Source organism: Puma concolor, chromosome B4 (assembly GCF_028749965.1).
Source record: "Puma concolor isolate L17-30 chromosome B4, mPumCon1.1.hap2, whole genome shotgun sequence".
NCBI lineage: Eukaryota > Metazoa > Chordata > Mammalia > Carnivora > Felidae > Puma > Puma concolor.
The window spans coordinates 22,832,229-22,856,001 of record NC_141673.1 but is presented as its reverse complement, the minus strand read 5'-3'; the positions used below and the strand labels follow the sequence as shown (position 1 = coordinate 22,856,001).

General features: G+C 38.4%; 1 protein-coding gene across 2 annotated transcripts; it reads right to left on the bottom strand.

Moving 5' to 3' along the window:
- Window positions 1-1,698: 1,698 nt before the first annotated feature.
- IKBIP (IKBKB interacting protein) lies at window positions 1,699-23,705 on the bottom strand. 2 transcript variants are annotated; one of them, XM_025926589.2, is made up of 3 exons: window positions 23,206-23,699; window positions 15,422-15,539; window positions 1,699-2,991 (listed from the first exon to the last, which is right to left on the bottom strand). In XM_025926589.2, exons 1-3 carry the CDS (start codon window positions 23,601-23,603, stop codon window positions 2,236-2,238), a joined length of 1,272 nt encoding a protein of 423 aa, XP_025782374.2. In that variant the 5' UTR covers window positions 23,604-23,699; the 3' UTR covers window positions 1,699-2,235. The 2 variants fall into 2 exon arrangements, with proteins under 2 accessions (XP_025782374.2, XP_025782372.2); XM_025926587.2 differs by lacking the exon at window positions 1,699-2,991 and adding an exon at window positions 7,276-10,035 and having other exon boundaries at window positions 23,206-23,705.
- Window positions 23,706-23,773: the final 68 nt, after the last annotated feature.

The window sequence follows — 23,773 nt, the reverse complement described above, 5'->3', positions numbered from 1 at the left end:
TATGGAAAGAGCCTAAATGTCCATCAACTGATGAATGGATAAAGAAATTGTGGTTTATATACACAATGGAGTACTACGTGGCAATGAGAAAAAATGAAATATGGCCTTTTGTAGCAACGTGGATGGAACTGGAGAGTGTGATGCTAAGTGAAATAAGCCATACAGAGAAAGACAGATACCATATGGTTTCACTCTTATGTGGATCCTGAGAAACTTAAGAGAAACCCATGGGGGAGGGAAACAAAAAAAAAAAAAAAGAGGTTAGAGTGGGAGAGAGCCAAAGCATAAGAGACTGTTGAGAACTGAGAACAAACTAAGGGTTGATGGGGGGTGGGAGGGAGGAGAGGGTGGGTGATGGGTACTGAGGAGGGCACCTTTTGGGATGAGCACTGGGTGTTGTATGGAAACCAATTTGACAATAAATTTCATATAAAAAAAAAAAAGGTATGTTAATGGTAATATTCACAGCAGTCTTGTGAAGCAGAAATTGTCTTACAGATGAAGAAATTAAAGTTCATATACACTAAATTTATTTAAAGCCACAGAGCTCTGTGGTGATAGAGCCAAGATTGGACCCCAGATCTCTCTGATTTCAAAGTCTCATGTTGTTTCTACTATATTTCTATTATGTTTCTACTGTATATGTTTCTACTAAATCAGACATGAGCTAGTCAACTCAGAGTTTATGAATTCTTATCCTAGAATGGCTGGTCCCTGTGCCTTGGGCTTTTTGTCATGGAAGTTAGCTACATACTCTGACTAGTTCTGTGCATCTGCACACCTTTCATGCCAGGCATTTGAAACTGGGACTAATGGTATGTGGGTTTTTTTTTTTTTTTAAGATTATTGTACTTTATTTCACAACTTTATTGAGGAATAATGTAGAATAAACACATATTTAAAGAATACAATTTGATGAATTTTGACACATGTATATACCCGTGAAACCATCATCATAATAAATACCCTTTACTCCTTAAGATTTCTTTGTGCCTCTTTGTGATCTGTACCTCTCACCATCCCTAAGCAACCACTGATCTATTTTCTGCCTTTATAGTTTGCATTTTCTAGAATTTCATATAAGTAGAGTTACATAATGCTGTTTTAAATGTTAGAATTTTCTTCTCTGCTTAGGCTGCTCTGGTCACATCATCACCATATGAGTTGTGTTCCTTTGGAGCACTCTCCATCTGAGGCTTGGCAGACCCCCTGCAATCTGTGATGCCTCTCCCTTAAACTGCTCTAGCTGCCACTTCCCTACTCTATCTTAGATAATCTTTACTTGTTTCTTAAAGCCATGAAAGACCCAGGAAGGTTTACATGATTCTTTTCCTGAAGCTCGCTGGCTATGACCTTTCTAGTTTCCCTTCTAAATGGATAATGAATGCTACAGTTCTGATCCTGATAGGCAGTTCTCCAGTTAGGGCCCAAACCATACATACTATGCTCCCTGGCAGTCAAAGGTCAATGAGGGCAAGTGGGGTTCAGATCCTGCCCCATCTAGATTTCCCAGTGGTAGATTGGCAGATCCTTTCTCCCCACTTGTCTGAATGTGTATGTGTGGGCGCACACGTGTTGGGTATGCATAGGGTTCTTGCTATATAAAGTTGCAAGTATATGTATGAGCATATTAATTTTGGAAAATCAAGTGCTCAACCCTTTAAAATATTTTGTTTTTACTGTACAAAACAGAATCCATTAACCTTAAAACAGCCGGCTATTTCACCAGCAAAATGGGTTTATTCAGGAATAACAATTGCAATTTGGGACATGCAAGCTATGGCAAAACGGTAGGCAATCCTGGAGAACAAAGGAGAGGACTACTTTTTATAGAGGAAGGGGGGCTGTTGGGAGGGATTGTTATAAACAAATAGTCCATTGGAGTAACCTGGGAGTTTGAAATGTGGTGGCTTCTCATTGATTGAGTTGTGACAGTCTCTCACTGGCTGGGCTGCTGCCTCAGGGAGAAAATGTTCCTTCCTCCTGCTGGGGTAGTCAAGTATAGGCTTCTTCCTGTTTGGCAAAGGGCTGCAAGGAGTTGTACGGCATGAGAACTCCCCCTTCTGGCCTCTCAACTCCATTTAAATGAGGTTTCCTTTATTGAGTTTCACAAATCAAATACAAAATGATATTTGCTCCAAAATTTCATTATTTCTGAGTCATAAGTATTTTTATGACATGACTAAGGTCATGTTATTAAAAAAGTTATTTCAGTTTAATCTAAATAATTTCAAACTAATCCATATCTGAAATGTGTGTTATTTCATCTTTCATATCCTTAATCTCAGCTCGGACTATTGTTAAATTAGATATTTTTTCATTTAAGAAAGCAATTTCTTTCTCTCGTTGTAGTAAGTCAGTAACCAATCTTCCAATGCGTAGTGTTAAATCATTTACCAATGGTTCCAAACGGGAAAAGTCCTTCTTTAGATTATACACCTTTGGTTTTAGATCATTTGCAAAAGTCACGGTCTTCATAACTTTAGCTCTGTCACTTTCTAAGCTTAAAAACCTATCTGTGTGCTTGTTGAAATTATTCTTTAGCTCTGAAAGTATCTTCTTAATAGAGTTAATTTTTTGTGAATTTTCAGATGCTGTCTTCCGGAGCATTGCTGTTCGATCGATGCTACTTGAAAGAAGATCACCTATGTTTTTTACTGTATCTTTTTCTATTTTTTCTATTTTATTTTCTAATTCTTGCACAGAATCTGTCAATGATGTTGCATCAGTTACTAAACCTGAAATACGTCGTATATCTGTTTTTACAGTTGTAATCTTGAGACCGACATCTTTTGCCATGGAAGTTGTACTTTGGTCTACTTTTGTTACATCTTGAGAAAGAGTTGTCAAATTGTTGTTCAGTATATTTTGTTTTTCAGTTATCCTGTTGGACCAAGTTTTCACTTCATAAATTTCCTCCTGTAGACGCTTTAGATGGGCAATTATTTGAAAAGACTTCCACTGTTCCACGATAGCTTCAGACTTCTGACACTATAAGAAAATATAACACCACAATAATTAACTTGATTAAAAGCTTAATATTTAAAATTCAACTTAAATTTTAGGTGCTATTTATTTTGTTTTTTAATGTTTATTCATTTTTGAGAGACAGAGAGTGAGGTGAGGATGGGCAGAGAGGGAGACACAGAATTTGAAGCAGGCTCCACGCCCAGCACAGAGCCCTATGCGGGACTTGAACTCACCAAATACGAGATCATGATCTGAGCTAAAGTCAGATGCTTAACTGACTGAGCTACCCATGCGCCTCCATAATTTTTGAAACATAAGTTTGTAGCTATTTCAAGTGCTAGAATGAAGGGACCAATGCCCAAGACTCCATATGCATATCTTTATTGTCCTATTACATTTAAAGATTTTATTTTTAAGTAATTTCCACACCCAACATGGGTTGGACTTACAACCCAGAGATCAAGTCACATGCTCTACCAACTGAAAAAGCCAGGTTCCCCTCTCCTATTACTTTTATGAATAATTTCCTGGGGTATCTATCCATGAATAATTCAATTAACTAATTCTTAAATTCCTAGTATTTTAGGCATACCAAGTGTGAGGGACATAAAGATGAGTACAGCTTGGGTTGTGACCTCAACTCAGTTTAGCAGAGGATAGATATGTAAAAAGCAAAACAACCAGAGAATAAAAAAACTATCTCCAAAGTTCTAAAATCCTGTGATTTCAAATACAAGTGGTTCTCAACTTTTGTATATTTCCATGCCATCCTCCCTCCCCACCATCCATTGTAATACTGATATCTATAAATTGTCATTTTGGTTTAACTTGGATACATTAGTTGCTGAACATTTTTTCCCCATCCCATCCAACCCCTAGTTGATGAACATTTTGAGCCACATAACTGCCTGGCAGCTATGACAAGCTGAAATGTAGAATAGTTAACTCATAGTAGTGATTACCCCTCCTTGCCCTTATGTTTGATTTCAAAACATATTTTAGGACTTTTCTCCTCAGTAGGTTTATGCTATGTTATTTAATGGTGGGGAGAGATGGCCCAAAATATTTTTTGGTAGTGAAGTTAGAATGTGAAAATGTTATTATTGGTGTGACATTAAAGAGTAACCACAAACCGGAAGGAAATCAAGTAGTGATTGCAAAAGCACTGTTTTTTTTTTTAAGGGAACGGTTTTGCAAGTGTATTTGCTGAAACACAGCCTCCAAAGGGTGAAGAAAGTAGATGGCTTATTTCTTCTATTTCATTATTAGGTTATTATTTATTAACATATCTACTCTGGTAGAGTAAATGTAGCTTACCAGCATTACACAGTTAAGAGTCCTCAGAAAGAGCCTACTTTATTTTTTAATTATTTATTTATTTTTGAGAGAGAGTGAGGGGAGAGAGAATTCCAAGCAGGCTCCACCCTGTGAGGGAAGAGCCCACCTAGGGGCTCCACATGGGGCTCAAATTCAGGAGCCCATGAGATCATGACTTGAGTTAAAATCAGGAGTCAAATGCTTAACCCACTGAGCCACCCAGACGCTCCAGAACTTTATTTTTATAAGGATCAGATCATTAAGAAACTGCTAGTAAGACTCTCTTTCACTTGATAGCTTATAAAAGCAATTTATCATGAACTTCTATTGATCTTTACTAACATATTAACTGAACACAGTGTAGGAATAGTCTTGAAATTGTTTCACCAAATTGTTTTTAGAATTACTTAGGGCTTGTTTAAATTATTTGCCTAGAATGGACAGAAGAGTTGGAGAGTCTACCAAAAAGATTCACAAGATTCAGTCAGAAATTTAAATATTTACCAAATTCCTATCATATATGCAAGGTACTAAGCTAGATGCTGTCCTGTAATGGTCAGTATTATCTCAATCTGCAAGTGGAGCAACATGGTTCAAGGGAATGATGTGGGTCCAACTGGTTTTCCAAAAACTTTGATAAAAGATCTTTGAACTGTAACTAAAGGACCTGGAAATTTTATTAATCTCTAAAATTTAAAACCATGTAAAGCCAGAAGGGGTCTTAGAGATTAAAAAAAAAATATTTTTTAATGTTTATTTATTTTTGAGAGAGACAGAGACAGAATGCAAGTGGTTTGGGGCAGAGAGAGAGGGAGACACAGAAGCAGAAGCAGAAGCAGGCTCCAGGCTCTGAGCTGTCAGCACAGAGCCCAACGCGGGGCTCGAACTCACGAGCTGTGAGACCATGACCTGAGCCGAAGTCTGATGCTCAGCCGACTGAGCCACCCAGGCGCCCCAGAGATTTTTTGATATAATTCCCTCATTTTACAAATTAAAAAACTGAGCCCCCAAATAAAGTGCCCAAGAACACACAGTTAGTGGCAGAGCCTAGATTGGAAGATTCTGGCCTAAGGCTTTTTCTCCATCTCGCTTTCCTACTCTTGCCTAAACATTTATCAGTTCCTTCTTATGCCCAAGGCCCAAACAATTTTAGGTCATAGTTACAACCTTTGGGTGACTTACAGTCTTGTTTAATGGTGACATGGAAGAGACACATTTGGCAGAATTAGTTTTTTGAATTCTCAAGATGGTTCTATTGATAGCAGATTTCTTGTGATTTTCTCCCCATGATTGAACAGTAGCAGGTTGCATTGTATAGTGGGAGGTCAGTAGCCTCTGGAGTTAGACAGACGTAGCAGTGTGACTACAAGTTTTCTAACCTTGGTAAGCCCCAATTTTCTCATTTGAATAATGGGTGTCAAGGCTAGCAAAGTTGTAGTGGGAAGTAGTGATAATATGGGTCATGGTAGGTACTCAATACACAGAGCTGTTACTGTTGACAATGATGAACATAGACTTCCTAGCAGCGTTTGACACATAATAGACTCAAAATGCTAGTTCTCTCTTTCCTTGCTGTGAAAGCTGCGATGGAGCATTTTGATTCATATTAAATTAATACTTTATAGCTGAACTAAAAAAAACAAAACAGATGATGGGCAAATTTGCAGAGCTTTTGCCACCTGTGCAAATATCAAGTAAGTATATAGAGAAATGAGTTTTTTCCATGTGTTTGGTGAATTTGCAGTTTCATTATTTTTAATGACATATTAATCTTGGATCACGATTATAGATTCATAGAAAGGTAATCAGGCTAAGATGAAAAATAATGCCATTGACTTTGTATCTTACTAGTTTTCCATTAAACCATATGGATAATAAATCAACATTTTTATTTTTCATTATAAAATATAAAAGTACACTTAGTCAACAGCTTACAATCATTAGGCAAAATTTAAGGAAATATATATTTTTTAATTTTTTCTTTGACGTTTATTTATTTTTGAGACAGAGACAGAGCATGAATGGGGGAGGGGTAGAGAGAGGGAGACACAGAATCTGAAGTAGGCTCCAGGCTCTGAGCTGTCAGCACAGAACCCGACGCAGGGCTCCAACTCATGGACTGTGAGATCATGACCTGAGCCAAAGTTGGATGCTTAACCAACATAAATAGATTCTTTTAAGTTTATTTATTTTGAGAGACAGAAATAGCACACACAAGTGAGGGAAGGGCAGAGAGAGAGGGAGAGCGGGAATCCCAAGCAGGTTCTGCACTGCCAGCACACAGCCCGACAGGGGACTTGAACTCATGAACCATGAGATTACACCTTGAGCTGAAACCAAGAGTTGGACGCTTAACCTACTGAATCATCCAGGCACTCCATAAATAGATTTTTAAACTTTGCATCCAGAAGTTAAAAAAATTAGGTGTTTGTTTTGTAAAAGTGATTTACTTGTACTAAATTAAAAACATGGACCCAGTACTCTATCAGAAATTAACTGATATAAAATTTGTTATCAATTACAAAGATACAAAAATGTGTTTTAGAATATGGTAATCTTCCTTAAAGGAAAGACTAACAGTATAATTTAATATTTGATACACAGGAAGTTCTTGAAATTTCAAGGATCTGTGTTATATAAATAAATGTAAGAAACAGAAGACAAATCAGGTACATCTAAATCTGACAGGTTTTTAGAGGAAAAACTGAATAAAGGAAAATATACATATGCACATGTACATAATATGCATATACATGTACGCAATAGTTTTCTCGTGAAATACTTAGAGAAAGGCAGTGTTTGATTCCCTTGTAACTGTCACTATAGAACAGAATGGCCATCTTGTTTCCATTCATTTTCTGTAACCAGTACTATGGTATATACAAGTTAATAATGATGTATCAAATATGGTAATAGGCCAAATAAATAAATAAAAGTGAAGATCACATCTGACATGTTGGGTTGGAAGCTGAAATAACAAAGTTCTAGTGAAGTTCAGAATCTATTTTATTAGCATTAAAATAAAAGTAAACAAAAACAATTTTGTCAGTGCACACAGATAAGAACTTAAGACATTCAGAAGTCAAGGGATTTAATGTTAAGATTCCAGAAATTAATGCTATGCTTTTAATAGTAGCATTCTTTCAGGCTTATCTTTATGACCCATGGCTGTCTACCATAGGACCTCCTAAACCCAAAATAGAACTTGTTTGGGATTTTTAAAAAAATGTGCAAATTTACAAAATAAAACTACCTGACCACAACTACTTTTCACAATTGACTGCTTTCAAGTTCTTTGTGTTTATTTTTTATAACTATGATCATGCATTTAAACTTATTTTTTAAAATTTATTTAATATTTTAATTTATTTAAAAAATCTCTACACCAAACATGGGGCTCAAACTCGCAATCCCGAGATCAACAGTCACATGCTCTTTCAAGTGAGCCAGCCAGGTGCCCCTCAAGTTGTGTTTAATTCCACTGATATTACATAATAAAACTGGGACTATAGTTGGTTATTGGCAAGAATACACAAGTAAGAATAGTACTTCCTTCCATATGCAATTGACTCAGTTTTCAATGCCAAGCTTGGACACTTTGATACATCAGTCACCAATAAGAGTCTTATGTGTTCCCCCAACCCTGAACATTTTCCGATTATCATTATTTGAAAAATCTGACTAGATCTCCCCTTAATCACATCTCAGTACGTCTACATCTTATTTCTTATGACTCCATTATATGAGTTAGAATAAAATAAAATCACTATGTAAAACAAATTGGCATGGGTAGTTTGGGAGCTCTTTAAAACAATGACATATGCTTAATTACCTTATAGTTACCATAATTTCTCATTATGTTGCTTTTTCCTCTTTAAAATAGGCCACAGGTGTATTGGTATATTTTTATTGTAGATAAAATAATTTATCTAGAGACCACGTATCTAGCAAACTCAAGAGTCTGTAACACAGATAGAACCTTTGAAAAAACAAAGCCCAGGTATACAAAGATATTCCAACAGTCCATACTTCAGAGGATACACACTTAATTCATAGGGTAAAAACTTCAATAGAAACATCTTTACTTTTTTTTTTAATTAAAAAAATGTAAATAATCCCTATGCCCAACACAGGGCTTAAACTCATGACCTTGAGATCAAGAGTTGTATACTCTATGGACTGAACCAGCCAGGCACCCCCATATTTACTCTTATTTAAAAATTCTTACAAGTATCTGTAACATATTTTAGAACCTTAATAAAAAGTAAAAATGTTTCCCAGGCTCCACAGTTTTCAAAAACTACATATTAATCCATAGCAAAGCACCTTAAGTTCCTCCTTGGGCATCTTATTTTTCATTTTAGACAAATTCCCTATGCACTTGGTGGCCTGGATCTTGGCTTGCAGTAAATTACAAAGGAAATGCAGAACTGATTAGGGCAGGCACATTCCCACCCAACCTCGGGCCAATGGGTCGCATCTTTAGGTGGTAATAAAGGTATAAGAAATAGACATAAGGTTTGAAAATATAGCAAACTAGGGTCATTTAGTGAGAAGGGAAATACTCCTCAATAGCTTCTAGCCATGTTAATATATTTGGGTCCAATATAATAGGTGAAATTCACAGTAATGCCCATTAATTATTAGAAAATCATTTAAAAATATTAAGTATATTGCTTTAAAAAAGTAGAGAAGTTATTTTGGAAATATTTCTATTTAAAATGGCCAAAATGAAATAAATTTTATTGCTTAAAAGGGTAAGCTTTGATTATCTGGATAATCCAAGTGTGTGAATATCTCACTTACTTGCTGGTAATGTAGAATAAAGTGAGGCATATCAAAATAACATAAAAGCATGGAAACAATAAGTTTACGTATAACAATATGGTCATCAAAATAAATGTAGTGCATTTAAAAATCATTATCAATTCCTTTATTTTCTAGATTATATTCTTCTAAAGTTCCCTTTTCTCTTGTATTTGAATATACCATAAAATCATGAACTTTTCCTTTTAGAACATCCAGTTCATTTTGCATCTTTAATATGCTATTATCATACTGAATTCCTTCAAGGGTTTTCTGCATTTCCATTATTTCAGATACTGCTTTCAGCATATCATCTTCCATATTAAACATCTGAGTAGTCAAGTCTTCTATTTTTTTTTCTGTCCCTATCAGATCCTGAGAGACTCTGAGAACAGAGCGAACAGCACTTTCAATTGCTGGCAAATGTGTCTTGCATTCTTCAACTTTGGGTTCATAGCTGGAAAGCTTATGAGTCAGGTCTTCATCTCTGGCAAAGAGAGCATGCTGTTCCTCTTCTAACTTTTCAACTGCTTTTGTATCAGAGCCAAGCTGCTCTTCTACTCGCAGAAGATCCTCTTCTTCTTGTCTTTTTACTGTTCTAATATTTCTTAGTGTGCTATCTTCCAAATCTTTTAGCCTTTCAGTGAGCATTTTTATTTCTTGTTCAGCTGAGTTAATTTGGACAGTAACTTGAGAATGTATGTGTTTTGATTCTGATTTGAAAGTGTCTGTATTAACATTCATTTCATCTAGGCTTCTTTTCCAGAAATCTGAAACATTCTGGAATTTCTCATTAAGGCTTTGCATCTTTTGGGTGAGCAGCTCTTCACTATTTTGAATGTCATGCATGGTACTTTGCAGGCTGGATACTTCCTGCTCAAACTGGGTCACCAAGGACATGGATGATGTAGCTTCCTGCAGGATACTTTCAGTAGACTCAAGCTGTATTTATAACACAAAACAATTCCCAAAGCTACTTAATAACTTTTATACTAGGGAAACACACTTTAACAATCACACCCCCAGTTCAAATTCTGAATATGTCTAAGATATCCAATTATATCAGAAGCATAATGACAGAAAAACATTTTAAATAAATGCGATAGATTAGCACTATGGTAGAAAAACATACACCTGAATTTATAAATCTAAATATTTCCACATTTTCATGGAAGGATATTCAAGAAAGAAATAATGTCAAAGAAGCCTGAAGTATATCACATTTCCTTCTTTTCTTACTCCAATGGAGAGCAACCTAGTTGTCATTTTTATAAGTTATTTGGCTTTTTTTAGAAACTGTAACCTAGTTAATTCTAGTTAATCACAGAATTCTAGTTAATCATAGAATTCTAGTTAATCATAGATTTATTTCTTAAGTTCTATGATTCTGGAAGAGTTTGTGCCTGAAAATTTCTTGACTGACCTCTTACAGAGAAGGTACCAGAATCAGATCTTATAGCTATAACAAAGGCAAAAATGAATAAAAATCATGTTCAGTGAGGCAACTCACATCAAATAGTAATCTGTGCTAATAAGTATCTATATTGCGGTAAAGTTTCTGGCATCTCCTCATATGTGCCTAGAATAGAGACGGGTCAAGCTGTAGACCTCTTTTAGTCTAAACTTACGTATAGATAACAGCCTTAGAGACTACAGGAAGGTCTAGAATGATCATTAACTTATTAAATATTTCAGCATAGTGTTGAAGACATAATACTATAAAAGACATGGTTCTCCCCTTAGGCAGCTTAGTTTAATAGAGGAAAAAGCCAAGTCTACATGTGTTATGACAGGGGAAGAATTATGGAAGCACTTACATGGGGCACCAAAACCAGACTTCAATGATCAAGGAAAATATTCCAGAAGTATTATCTAATGTCTGCTTCTAGTTACTTTTTTTTTAAAAAAAAATTTTTTTTTTTCAACGTTTATTTATTTTTGGGACAGAGAGAGACAGAGCATGAACAGGGAAGGGGCAGAGAGAGAGGGAGACACAGAATCGGAAACAGGCTCCAGGCTCTGAGCCATCAGCCCAGAGCTCGACGCGGGGCTCGAACTCACGGACCACGAGATCGTGACCTGGCTGAAGTCGGACGCTTAACCGACTGCGCCACCCAGGCGCCCCTCTAGTTACTTTTTTAAATCATCCTACACACTAGAGCCAAATTAAGCTTTTAAAAACTGCCATGAACATGATGGTACAACATTAAAAAACCCACAATGTTTCCTAATACTTCTAATGTGATAAAGTCCTAAATTTATCTCTATATGCTATTCTTCCCTCCTTGTTGCTTAGCTAAGTTCTGTCTTTCCTTTAAGGTTCAGACCAGATCTCACCCCTCAGTGCAGCATTCCTCCACAGCCCTAGCCCTGACAGCCCAAACTCCTGGAGCACCTATTGTGTTGTGTAATTTGACACCTGTTTGGTACTTAGCACACATAATTAAAGAATTTTTGAGCGTTCGCTCTGTGCCAGACCTCGTGCTACACACTAGGTATGAAAATATAGACATAATATGGTTCCTGACTTTATAACAGGACAGAGGAGACAGCACTTTGGATCTTTTACATCACATTCTGGAGATCTATTAAGATTTATTGATCATCGGGGTGCCTCAGTCGGTTAGGCGTCTGACTCTCAGTTTTGGCTCTCATGATCTCACAGTTTTGTGAGCTTCAGCCCTGCGTTGGGCTCTGCGCTGACAGTGCGGAGCCTGCTTGGGATTTTCTCTCTCTCTCTCTACTCCTCCCCTGCTCATGCTGTCTTTCTCTCAAAATAAATACATAAACTTAAAAAATAAAAGATTTCTTGATTATCCTCTGTTCCATTATTAGGCATCAGGGGTATAGAGATAAAAAACACAGTGTTGGCTCTAAAGAGCAGTAAAGGAGGCAAATTAATGACAACAAAAACTGACAATAGATTATGATTCGTGTCATGACAGAATTAGCATGGGGAGAATGGATGCTTTGAGGGGAGATCAGCAGTCTGAAATGAGGAAACGCTTAGAAGTGACTCCGAAATCTGACTCTTCAACAGACTGATGTTATTAGGTGAAGATATGAAAGCTTCTAAATTCCTTGGGGAAGAGAGCATGTCTAATGCTTTTTTGTAGCCCCTGTAACTTATGGTATAAAAACCATGTTTGTTGATATTTAGGAAGAATGGCCATAAACCTTCTAGGCCTACCCAGTCAAGATCTGAAGCAATCCCAGGTGAAAGCTAGGAACAATGTGTGACCAAATATAATAAAACCATTCTGAAGCCTTGTTTAAAAATTATTTTGATGGGTGCCCGGCTGGTTCAGTCAATAGAGCATGCAACTCTAGATCCCAGGGTTGTAAGTTCGAGTCCCACATTGAGTGTAGACATTACTTAAAAATAAAATTTTCAGGGGCACCTGGGTGGCTCAGTTGGTTAAGCGTCCGACTTCAGTTCAGGTTATGATCTCACAGTCTGTGAGTTCGAGCCCCGCGTCGAGCTCTGTGCTGACAGCTCGGACCCTAGAGCCTGCTTCGGATTCTGTGTCTCCCTTTCTCTCTGACCCTCCCCCGTTCATGCTCTGTCTCTCTCGGTCTCAAAAATAAATAAACATTAAAAAATAAATAAATAAGTAAAAATAAAATAAAATCTTCAGGGGTGCCTGGGTGGCTCAGTTGGTTGAGCATCTAATTGGTTTCGGCTCAAGTCATGATATCACGGTTCGTGGGTTCGAGGCCCATGTTGGACTCTTGTGCTGGCAGTGTACAACCTGCTTGGGATCCTCTCTCCCTGCCCCTCCATTGCTCACATGCTCTATCTCAAAATAAATAAACTTAAAAAAAAAATAAGATCTTTAAAAAATTATTTTTAATGTACACATGTAGCTATAATACAAGATCCTTTAGAAAATTTTTTTTAATTTTTTTTAACATTTATTCATTTTTTGAGAGACAGAGACAGAGCGTGAGTGGGGGAGGGGTGGAGAGAGAGGGAGACACAGAATCCGAAGCAGGCTCCAGGCTCTGAGCTGTCAGCACAGAGCCCGATGCGCGGCTGGAACTCACAAACCGCAAGATCATGACCTGAGCCGAAGTTGGACACTTAACCAACTGAGCCACCCAGGCGCCCCTAGAAATTAATTCTGAGAAATATTTGTACATCAGTAATACTGTTAGTTGTCTTAATATCAGCATTTTGAAGAGGTAAGCTTATCTTCACCGAAGGTAATTTCCTATTTAGGCTGTTTATCAGACCATCATTGTAATCTGGACGCACTATATCCCAGTAGACCCCAACCAAGTACAAGATCAACTTTTCACCATAGTAATCTAAAAATACATGGTGTTGGGGCGCCTGGGTGGCGCAGTCGGTTAAGCGTCCGACTTCAGCCAGGTCACGATCTCGCGCTCCGTGAGTTCGAGCCCCGCGTCAGGCTCTGGGCTGATGGCTCAGAGCCTGGAGCCTGTTTCCGATTCTGTGTCTCCCTCTCTCTCTGCCCCTCCCCCGTTCATGCTCTGTCTCTCTGTCCCAAAAATAAATAAACGTTGAAAAAAAAAAAAAAAAAATTTAAAAATACATGGTGTTTAGCATGCTACAATAATTTGCATTTAGGGGCTGTCAATGTATCCTAATAGTTTTTTCATATTTTTTGAAAAAGGGCTTAATACCTTAAATTTATTACTAAAGTTTACAAAAGTTTGCATATACATTATATCACATCTGATCCTCATAAAAATCCTGCTATTCTCATTTAATGAGAATAGATGAAATAGAGACCAAGAGAAGTTAAAGTGATTTTTCCAAGGTCACACAGTTGTGATGAGAGCCCACATCTAGTTGTTTTCCCCTCCTACTGATTATGCTGGCCTTTAGGACCAGCTTTGCGAAAAGGCAGCTATTGTTGAACTACTCCTAGGGAAGACTGGGAGAGAAAGAGTTTTGCGAAGACTGAATATTTCTTGGATCCCATGATGATATTTTAAAAATTTGCCTCAAAAAGCATTTTAATTGCCACCAAATTTTTCACTTAAAAAGGAAGTCTTTCTTCAAAATTTATTTTCAATAGCTTTTAAGTACATGGAGTTCCTATCTCCTGGGATTTTTTTCCCCATAATTTTTCTAATTGTTTTCTATAAATATGTGTGTGTGTGTGTGTGTGTGTATACATATGTATATACATATATAGAGCATGCAACTCTCGATCCCGGGGTTGTAAGTTCGAGTCCCACATTGGGTGCAGACATTACTTAAAAATAAAATTTTCAGGGGTGCCTGGGTGGCTCAATTGGTTGAGCATCTAATTGGTTTTGGCTCAAGTCATGATATCACAGTTCGTGGTTTCGAGCCCCATTACATATTTTATAATTTTATAGCCCCAACAAGTACAACCAGATTCCAATTTGAGCCCTATGTCAAAATACCCATTCTTGCAGTCCTATGCAGTTTCTTTCCAAGGCCCCTAAGCTTACCCTCTACGGAATCCCCTGACATATGTGAGAGGTGTATAATTTTCATCCATGGCTTTTCTCTTCTGGGGGATTATACACTAATTCTGTGCACCTGGCTGCAGGAACTCAGACCCTCCATTTCTTGTCTATTTTGTAAATTCTTGTTCACCTTGGTGCCAAGCACAAGTCCTTGTCTACCTTATGACATGAGTAAAGGTTTAGTGAATGAATAAATGAACAAAGAAGGCACGTTTCCCAGTGATAGCTTGATTTCTGTTAGCCAGACAAGACCTCCATGATGCTTTATTGGTTGCAGCTGACTTCTCCTGAGAAGCATGGCAGTTAAAATTTTTTTATCTGTCTCACATATCTAAGAATTCCAGCAATAATGCATCTGCATTTGCAGGTTTAAGAAACACAACATACACATGGATTTTAATTTTCATTTGGCTACAGAATCAATATTTATTTTTATATTAGTCATTATTATATGCAGATGTATGTAAATTTACGAGCTGGAAAGTGAAGAAAAAAAAAAGCAACTGATGGATCTTTGCCCAAAAAGTCCATTCCTATTCTAATTTTGTACCTACCTAAAGAACAATTATATTTTCAGTGCCCTAGACACTTAAATAGAAATTTGGAGTCATATCAATATGAGAATATTGGTCTTTTTAAACAGTAACATATATTACATTAAAAAAAATCCTTTCCTTTCAAAATAACCTGAGTCTAAATTGGATTGAAGGGGAGAATGTAATGATGTAGGAAAACCAGTGAGAGTTAAGACAGTAATGGTCTAAAAGGCAGGAAAAAGGAAATTATGAACTGGGGTAGAAGTGTGGTAGTAGGGAAGAAAAATGGGAAAATCTTCCCAAATAAGCCAATTAATAATTACCTTTTCTGAAATTAAACTGATTTTACTTTGAAGTCCTTGGAACTTGTTGGTTTCTATTTTCAGTAACTGGTATTGGCTTTCCACCTTTGCAAACTTTTCCGACTGCTGAAATACAAACCTGGAAAAGAAAAAAAAAATTCACTACCTCCTAATTTATATCCATTTAAGTTAGAATTTTTTAAAAAAAGTTTATTTATTTATTGTGAGTGTGTGCACAACTGAGGGAGGGGCAGAGAGAGAGAGGGTTAGAGAGAATCCCAAGTAGGCTCCATACTGTCAGCACAAGTCAGCACGTACAAGTCAGAGCCTGACTTGGGGCTTGATCCCATGAACCCTGAGATCATGACCTGAGCTGATATCAAGAGTCATATGCTTAACTGACTGAGCCACCCAGGCCCCCAAGTTTGAATTTTGAAGGAACATTTTATACTTCTGGTAAGGACAACATAAATTCTGGTATGAGTGGTGACAGCCTTTAGTAGTTTATTTCAACAAATTAATAGAAAGTGAAAACTATTCCTGTTCAAGTCTAAGTTCAGGAGTGAGATGGTGTGATAGTTGTATGCACAAGAAATATTTTGGAGGAAGAAACGATGAATTATCTAGAACAAGATATGGGATCCCTACTATTTTTCTCAAGGCTATATATGGGTAATATCTAGAAAATAAGTGTTTTCATACTGAAATGTAGAAGAGTTACCTATATAAAAAAAGTATTAAAAATTTTTTTAATGTTTATTTTTGAGAGAGAAAGAGAGTGAACAGAGGAGGGGCAGAGAGAGAGACAGACACAGAATCTGAAGCAGGCTCCAGGCTCTCAGCTATCAGCACAGAGCCCGACGTGGGGCTTGAGTTTAGGAACTGTGAGATCGTGACCTGAGCTGAAGTTGGACGCTTAACCGACTGAGCCACCCAGACAAACCCCCAAAAAGGTATTTTTAAACTAAAATGTAGAAAAGAAAATAAAATTGGAATAGGACAGAGAGATGATGATTAGAAGTCGCAAAATAACAATAGTTAAAACTATGAAAACAGAAGTCATTGTCAAAGTGGTGATATAACGCAATGCCGGGAGTATAAGCTCTACAATTAATTATACTCAACACTACGAGTCATATAGGTGTACTTTATTTTCTATATAAGTGTACTTTAGATAGATGCCATTTTAAAATTGGATTGTATTCTTCATCTGATAAAAGTAGCAAAGAGTAGAAGCATAAAAAAGTTATCCAAATCTTAAAAACAATAAATAGAGTTTGTATAGGACTTGAAATAAGCAAACACAAAAGAAATGCTTTGGATCTAATACCATTGTGGTTCATCTACTTTGACTCAATTCTTTGGGCTCAGAAAAAGCAGCGGTTAAAATTCTTTGTGTTATTTATTGAGTCATCAAAAAGCAGTGGAGCAGAACCATATGAAGAAAGTACTTAAATCATAGTACATAGACCAGTGGTTCAAAAGCTTTGCTACATATTGGAGTCACTTGTCTGCTTTTAAAAAGTCTCATGCCTGGATCCCACCCACAGAAATTCTGACTTATGTGGTGTAGGATGTGACTTGGATATCAGAAATCTTCAAAGCTCCCCAGATTATCTGAGTATTCAGTCAAGCTGAGAACTACTAATTGATAGTGTTTTATGAAATTGACTTCCATTGAAAGACAAACATTTAAAGATCCCAAAACTCAAAAGAAAGATGAAAGACTTCTGAGGTTTGCATACCATTGCTAAGGTGATGTTTCAGACTCATAAATGTCATTATTAGGCTAACTTGCTATAAAACTGTCCAAAACTAAAATGAACTTTTTGCTTTTTGAACAAATGTTTACAATACTGAATGAAATAAGTTTCTTTTGATGATGGCTAATCTCTGTCCTATGAGATAACAGTGAATTGAGTAAGCCCAGGTTACATAATTAGTATAGATTGACTTTCCTCCTATGTGCTAATGATTTTTATTTTTATTTTTTTAAAGTTTTTATTTATTTTGAGAGAGCCAGAGAGAGCACGAGCAGGGGAGGGGCAGAGGAGAGGCAGACTCCCAAGCAGGCTCCATGCTGTCAGTGCAGAGCCTAACATGGGGCTGGAACCCGTGAAACTGTAAGATCCTGACCTAAGCCGAAATCAAGAGCAGGTTGCTCAACCGACTGAGCCATCCAAGTGTCCCTAATATGATATTTATTTATTTAAATGTTTATGGGGGGGGAGGGGCAGAGAGAAGGGGACAGAAGATCCAAAATGGACTGGGAGAGCAGAAAGCCTGCTTTCTGTTTGTGAGGCTCCAATTCACAAACTATGAGATGACCTGAGCTGAAGTTGGACGCTTAACCAACTAAGCCACCCAGGCACCCCCCTAGTATGACTTATCATTTAAAAAAATTTTTTTTTTATAATGTTTTTATTTATTTTTGCAACAGAGAGAAACAGAGCATGAGCAGGGGAGGGGCAGAGAGAGAGGGAGACACAGAATTGGAAGCAGGCTCCAGGCTCTGAGCTGTCAGCACAGAGCCCGATGTGGGGCTCGAACCCACAGACTATAAGATCATGACCTGAGCCGAAGTCGGACGCTTAACTGACTGAGCCACCCAGGCGCCCCACCCCCCCCAGTATGACTTAAATAAATTTCTGGTTATTAGAAAATGCCATTATCCTAATTTTCAAAGATGAATGTATAGACTTCTTTTTTATATTGGCTGTTTCATTCTTGGATTTTAAGAGATTCTTTTCAGAGTATAGGCTTACTGAGATCAGGCAGAGACCAAGGATGGAGAATACACTAATGAAATAAGTCTAATTTCAGAGATTAGTTTTATCATCCTTTACTCCAGTGTTACTACAGGGATTTATCCTGTAGATCCATGTGTTGATTCAGAATAAAATCATTATAAGAGACTTTTGTGAAGGTTGATCCACTACTATAACACATTATAGCACTTTTCATTTTATTAAAACTTTTAATGCTGGCTATTTCTGGACTTCTCTTTAACATTAAAATATTAAGCAAAACCTTGGAGAAAACTATGTCATGTTAGTGCAAATATCTCTGATGATAATTTGTAGGTTTTTTTTTCATGGCTAGCTTTTCAACGGATTAAAAAAAAAAAAGACCATTGCTACATATGAATAATAATGCATGTAAGTAAAAACAAGCATAAGGATGGGGCGCCTGGGTGGCTCAGTCGGTTAAGCGTCTGACTTCAGCTCAGGTCATGATCTCACAGTTCGTGAGTTTGAGCCCTGCATCGGGCTCTGTGCTGACAGCTTAGAGCCTGGAGCTTGCCTCGAATTCTGTGTCTCCCTCTCTCTCTCTTCCTCCCCCACTCATGCTGTTTCTCTCTCTCTTTCAAAAATTAATAAAAACATAAAAAAAAATTTTTTTAAAGCTGATTTTGTGCTAGTAATGAAAAAATGAAAAGTGGTTTGAATGGTGCTGAGTTAAAATACATTTATTTTATTTTTCACTTAGATGTGCCAGGCACTATTCTAAAATGATTCATAGGGGTGCCTGGATGGCCCAGTTGGTTCAGCATCTGACTGGCTTAGGCCATGATATCACAGTTCATGAGTTTGAGCCCTGCATCGAGCTCTGTGTTGACAGCTCAGAGCCTGAAGCCTGCTTCAGATTCTGTCTCCCTCTCTATCTGCCCCTCCCTAACTTGTACTCTGTCTGTCTCTCAAAAAAAAACAAAAAACAAAAACATTAAAAAATTTAAAATGATTTACAAATATTAACTCATTTTAACATTAAGGAGAAGGATGATTTTCTAGAAGTCAATGCTGACAGAAAGTAGCTTCAATCCTGAAAAACTAAATTTTTGAAATTGGCATCCAGAGTAGTGTCCAAAGGGCTTTGTCAGAGGCGTATTCTAACAGAAGTTCAAGGCCCCCCTTATTCCCAATCTTCCTCAGTTTAGATGAGACAGACAGGGTCTACTAAGGGCTATAGCTTCTAGTTAGAAAAGGACTATAAATAGTTCTGGACTAGGGATTTTTATTTCTAGGATCTTGGCCTCTTAAGGATTAGTATCAAAGGGAGGAAGCATATCATACTGGTTAAAAGTATGGAGCTGAGGGGCACCTAGCTGGTTCAGTAGCTCAGTTGGTTGAGTGTCTGGCTTTTGATTTTGGGTCAGGTCACGATCTCACAGTTCATGAGTTCGAGCCCCATGTCAGGCTTGGCAGAGCTGCTTGGGATTCTTCCTCTCCTCTGCCCCTCCCCTGATCACACATGCTCTCTCTCTCAGAAAAAAAAAAAAAAAAAAAGGTATGGAGCTGAGCAACTTTGGCTCTGCTATTTACTAGCTGTATAATCATCTTGGGCAAGTTATTTATCTTTGTTATAGTCTCATCTGTAAAGTGACTTCATAAGATTGTTGTAGAGAATTTAATCTCTATAAATTTATGCAGTTAGGACACTACTGCATTCTCTCAGCTATTCTCTTATATGCTGGCCCTTTCTTTCAGACTGCTTTGTGGAGCTGCTTTTCATCCCTATGACAAGCCTATAGTAGTATAAAGGATCAGCCTTCTCCACTGCTTACAGTTGATGGAAGTTCCACATCTGTTCACTGTTGAAACCAGGGTTGGGTTTATAGTAAATGAAAAATGGAATGGATGGATTAGACCCCTTACAGGAAGAGAAGAACACCCTTACTGTTTTTTGGCCTCTTCTCATTATCATATAGGAAAAGATACAGAAGAAAGGGACCCAGGTTAATTGGCTACTTTAGTGTTGGCCTTACAAAAGGGTTCTTCAACTCCTTCATCTATCTATTGTTGTCTACAGACACCTCAGATTCAGGGCCCAGTAGCACAAAACAGTGTTCATTTCCTTAGGGTGTTGATTCTATGTAGCTCCTTTAGTAATCTTAGATGGTGGCAGATAGCTGACTGAGGACTTACAGGGTTTCTCTGGCTTTGTTTCAACTTAGTAATGAAAAAGAGGCAAATAAGCAAAGGAAGCTGTTATAATGGACCTTATGCAAGAAAGGGAGTTCCAGGGCCACCAAGGTCAGTATCCACTTAGCCTTCTGTTTCATACTACAGCTTCATTTTCAGGCACAATACTGAATGCTCAGGAAAATAGTAACCATATTCCATTTTTGAAAATCAAGGCATTTAAAGCATAACCCTTTCAGATAAAACTTCACTAACAAGAAACAACGGAAAAAAGATGAAAAATGAGGTTAGTGAAAATTCTGAATGTAACTTGTGTCTTTATTGTGAGCACTGACAGTAAGTTCCTGCACTAAAGTGTCTACCTTTCAAGTTTTCCTTTATAGATTTGTTAGTGTGTTTTCCCAGAATAGTAACCAAATTACTGAAAAGTTGAACATTTTATGATGTAATTTGTCTTATATGAATATGGGTCTTTGGATAATTAATGAGAATAAATTCAGTAACTAAAACCAATTGTATAAGGTTTGAGAGAAGGAAGCAACATGTACAGATGATCCCCAACTTAAAATGGTTTGACTTAAATTTTTTTGACTTTTTGGTCATTCAATACAAACTGTACTTTGAATTTTGACCTTTTCCTGGGCTAGCAATGTGATCCTGATCCTCGACTTGGTAGGATCCTCTCTCCTGATGCTAGGCAGTGGCAGCCTTAGCTCCCTGTCTGCCATGTGACTAAGAGAGTATACAACTGATTCAAGTACAACCATTGTGTTTTTTCACTTTCAGTATTAAGTTATAGAAGATATTCAATTCTTATAAAAAAGGCTTGTTAGATGATTTTGCTCAAGTGTCTGCTGATGTTAAGCATTCTGAACACATTTAAGGCAGGCTAGGCTAAACTATAATACTTGGTAGGTGAGATGCATTAAATGCATTTTCATCTTATGATATTTTCAATTTATCATGAGCTCACTGGGAAGTAATCCCATCCTAAGTCAAGAAAGATCTGTATCTTTTAGCCTATTACTGAATAGCTCTCTCAGTAAAAAAGGATTCTTATTTACCTAAAGAAATTCATGCATTTTATTTATATTAAAAATTTTTTTTGGGGCGCCTGGGTGGCGCAGTCGGTTAAGCGTCCGACTTCAGCCAGGTCGCGATCTCGCGGTCCGTGAGTTCGAGCCCCGCATCGGGCTCTGGGCTGATGGCTCAGAGCCTGGAGCCTGTTTCACATTCTGTGTCTCCCTCTCTCTCTGCCCCTCCCCCGTTCATGCTCTGTCTCTCTCTGTCCCAAAAATAAATAAACGTTGAAAAAAAAAAAAAAAAATTTAAATAAAAAAAAAAAATTTTTTTTAATGTTTTTATTTTTGAGAGAGAGAGAGAGAGAGAAGAGGAGCACAGAGAAAGGGGACACAGAATCCAAAGTAGGCTCTGAGCTGCCAGCAGAGTCCAACCCTGGGGCTGGAACCCACCGTCTGGGGGATCACGACCTGAGTGGTGGTCAGAAGCCCAACTGACTGAGCCACCCAGGCGCGGGAGAGTCATGTATTTTAAGACATAAGAGCAGTTTATTTACAAGAGTAAATTTAGTCTTTAAAATAAAAATATTGCATAAACAAAATATATTGCTAAGATGAATGTCTTTTTTTTTAAAGAGCACATTCAATAACATTCAGTTTATTGTAACAAATCTTTTAACTTCAACTCAGTCACCAGTAGAGTATAATTCAAAATTTAGTACCATCAAAAATGGTCTAAAGGACATCCAGGGTCCCTTCTAGAATTCTTTTACTCTTGAAGATGAATAACTATCTTCTAAATACTTTAAAAATCAATTAAAAGTGGAGGAAATTTTAATTTAAAGTATCAGTCCTGTTATTAAGATGAAACAGGTTATTCCTCAAGAAAATGGGGAAAATACAATTAATAAGTTGGTTTTAAGGTTATTTCTAATATTCATTTTTCTTATAACAATGTATGGCTATTTGCTTGGTTTAAAAACTACAGATGTTCAGTTTTCGGTGAACACCAGAACTACACTTCTGTCATTTCACAGTAGTAAAATTCAATCTGGAATTTAGGAATACACCTTAAATTCATAACGCATGAACGATGATCAACACCTGAGAAATCCTCCAAACTCTGAGGTTATCATTAACCGCTTGTTGCCCTGAGATCATAATAACTTCTTTAACGGTTGCAAACCCTGCCATTAGGCAGTTATGGGGTGAAGGTGGGGCAACGGCGTCCAAGACAAATAAATGTACAGCGGACAGGAAATGGTGGGTTACACGAACGGAAAAGCTTTCGACGCGTAGCAGGCGCTTAATAAAGTTTGGCCAAATCTGCATCTCTTAAGAAATGGCCGACTGGGGGCGCCTGGGTGGCGCAGTCGGTTAAGCGTCTGACTTCAGCCAGGTCACGATCTCACGGTCCGTGAGTTCGAGCCCCGCGTCGGGCTCTGGGCTGATGGCTCAGAGCCTGGAGCCTGTTTCCGATTCTGTGTCTCCCTCTCTCTCTGCCCTTCCCCCATTCATGCTCTGTCTCTCTCTGTCCCAAAAATAAATAAAAACGTTGAAAAAGAAAAAAAATTAAAAAAAAAAAAAGAAATGGCCGACTGGTTCCCAGGCCTTAGTTTCAACTCCAGTTGAGTGATCAGGGCACATTACTAATACAAAGTAAAAATGAGTTGGAAGAAACGAGCGAAAAGGAAAAAAAGAAAAAAAAAAAAAGTTGGGCTGTCCTTTTTTTGAGGCAGAGGAACCGAAGCCGCAGGTCTGAGGTTTGGAGGTCAGCGGGATGCTGAACCGCGCGGCGCCCAGGAAGAGCGGGGCGACCGTCGGAGGCCGGACCCAGGGCCCAGGCGGCCTCGCGTCCACTTACCAGGCCAGGCCCAGGCACGTCCCCAGCGACAGCAGGCTCACGCCGGTCCGGGGGTCCGCCCAGCCCCCGCCTCCACCGCCCCGGGCCTCGGGGTTCTTCCCACCGTCGCTCCGCTTCCCCGGCTCCGAGGGGGCTCCCTTGGGTCCCGACTTCTTCCGGCTCTTCACCTCGAACATGTCTGGAGGTCCGGAGGACGACAAACCCAGAGAAGGTAGCTTCACCCTGGGTGAGCGGGACGCCTCAGCGGTGACCGCGCCCCCTCCTGGACTTAGCGCCGCCCAGAAACCTGTCCCCTCCTTTCCCGGCCGTTCTCCGGCTTCACAGACTCCTCCAGCCTCCCGCCCCCTAGTTCCTCCAGCTAAGGCACCTGGTGACCTTATTTCCCCTTTCCTCAGCATTCATGCCACAAACCTGAAGAAATCGTGGATTCCGGGCGCGCGCGGCGCGCCCCGAAGGGAGGGGGCGGGAAGGGGCAGCGCGCGCCACGTGGAGCGCGCCGCCGCCCTCCCCTATCAAGGGAGGGCGGCGGCGCGCCCCCGTGGCTTAGCCACGCCCCCGCCATGGGGTG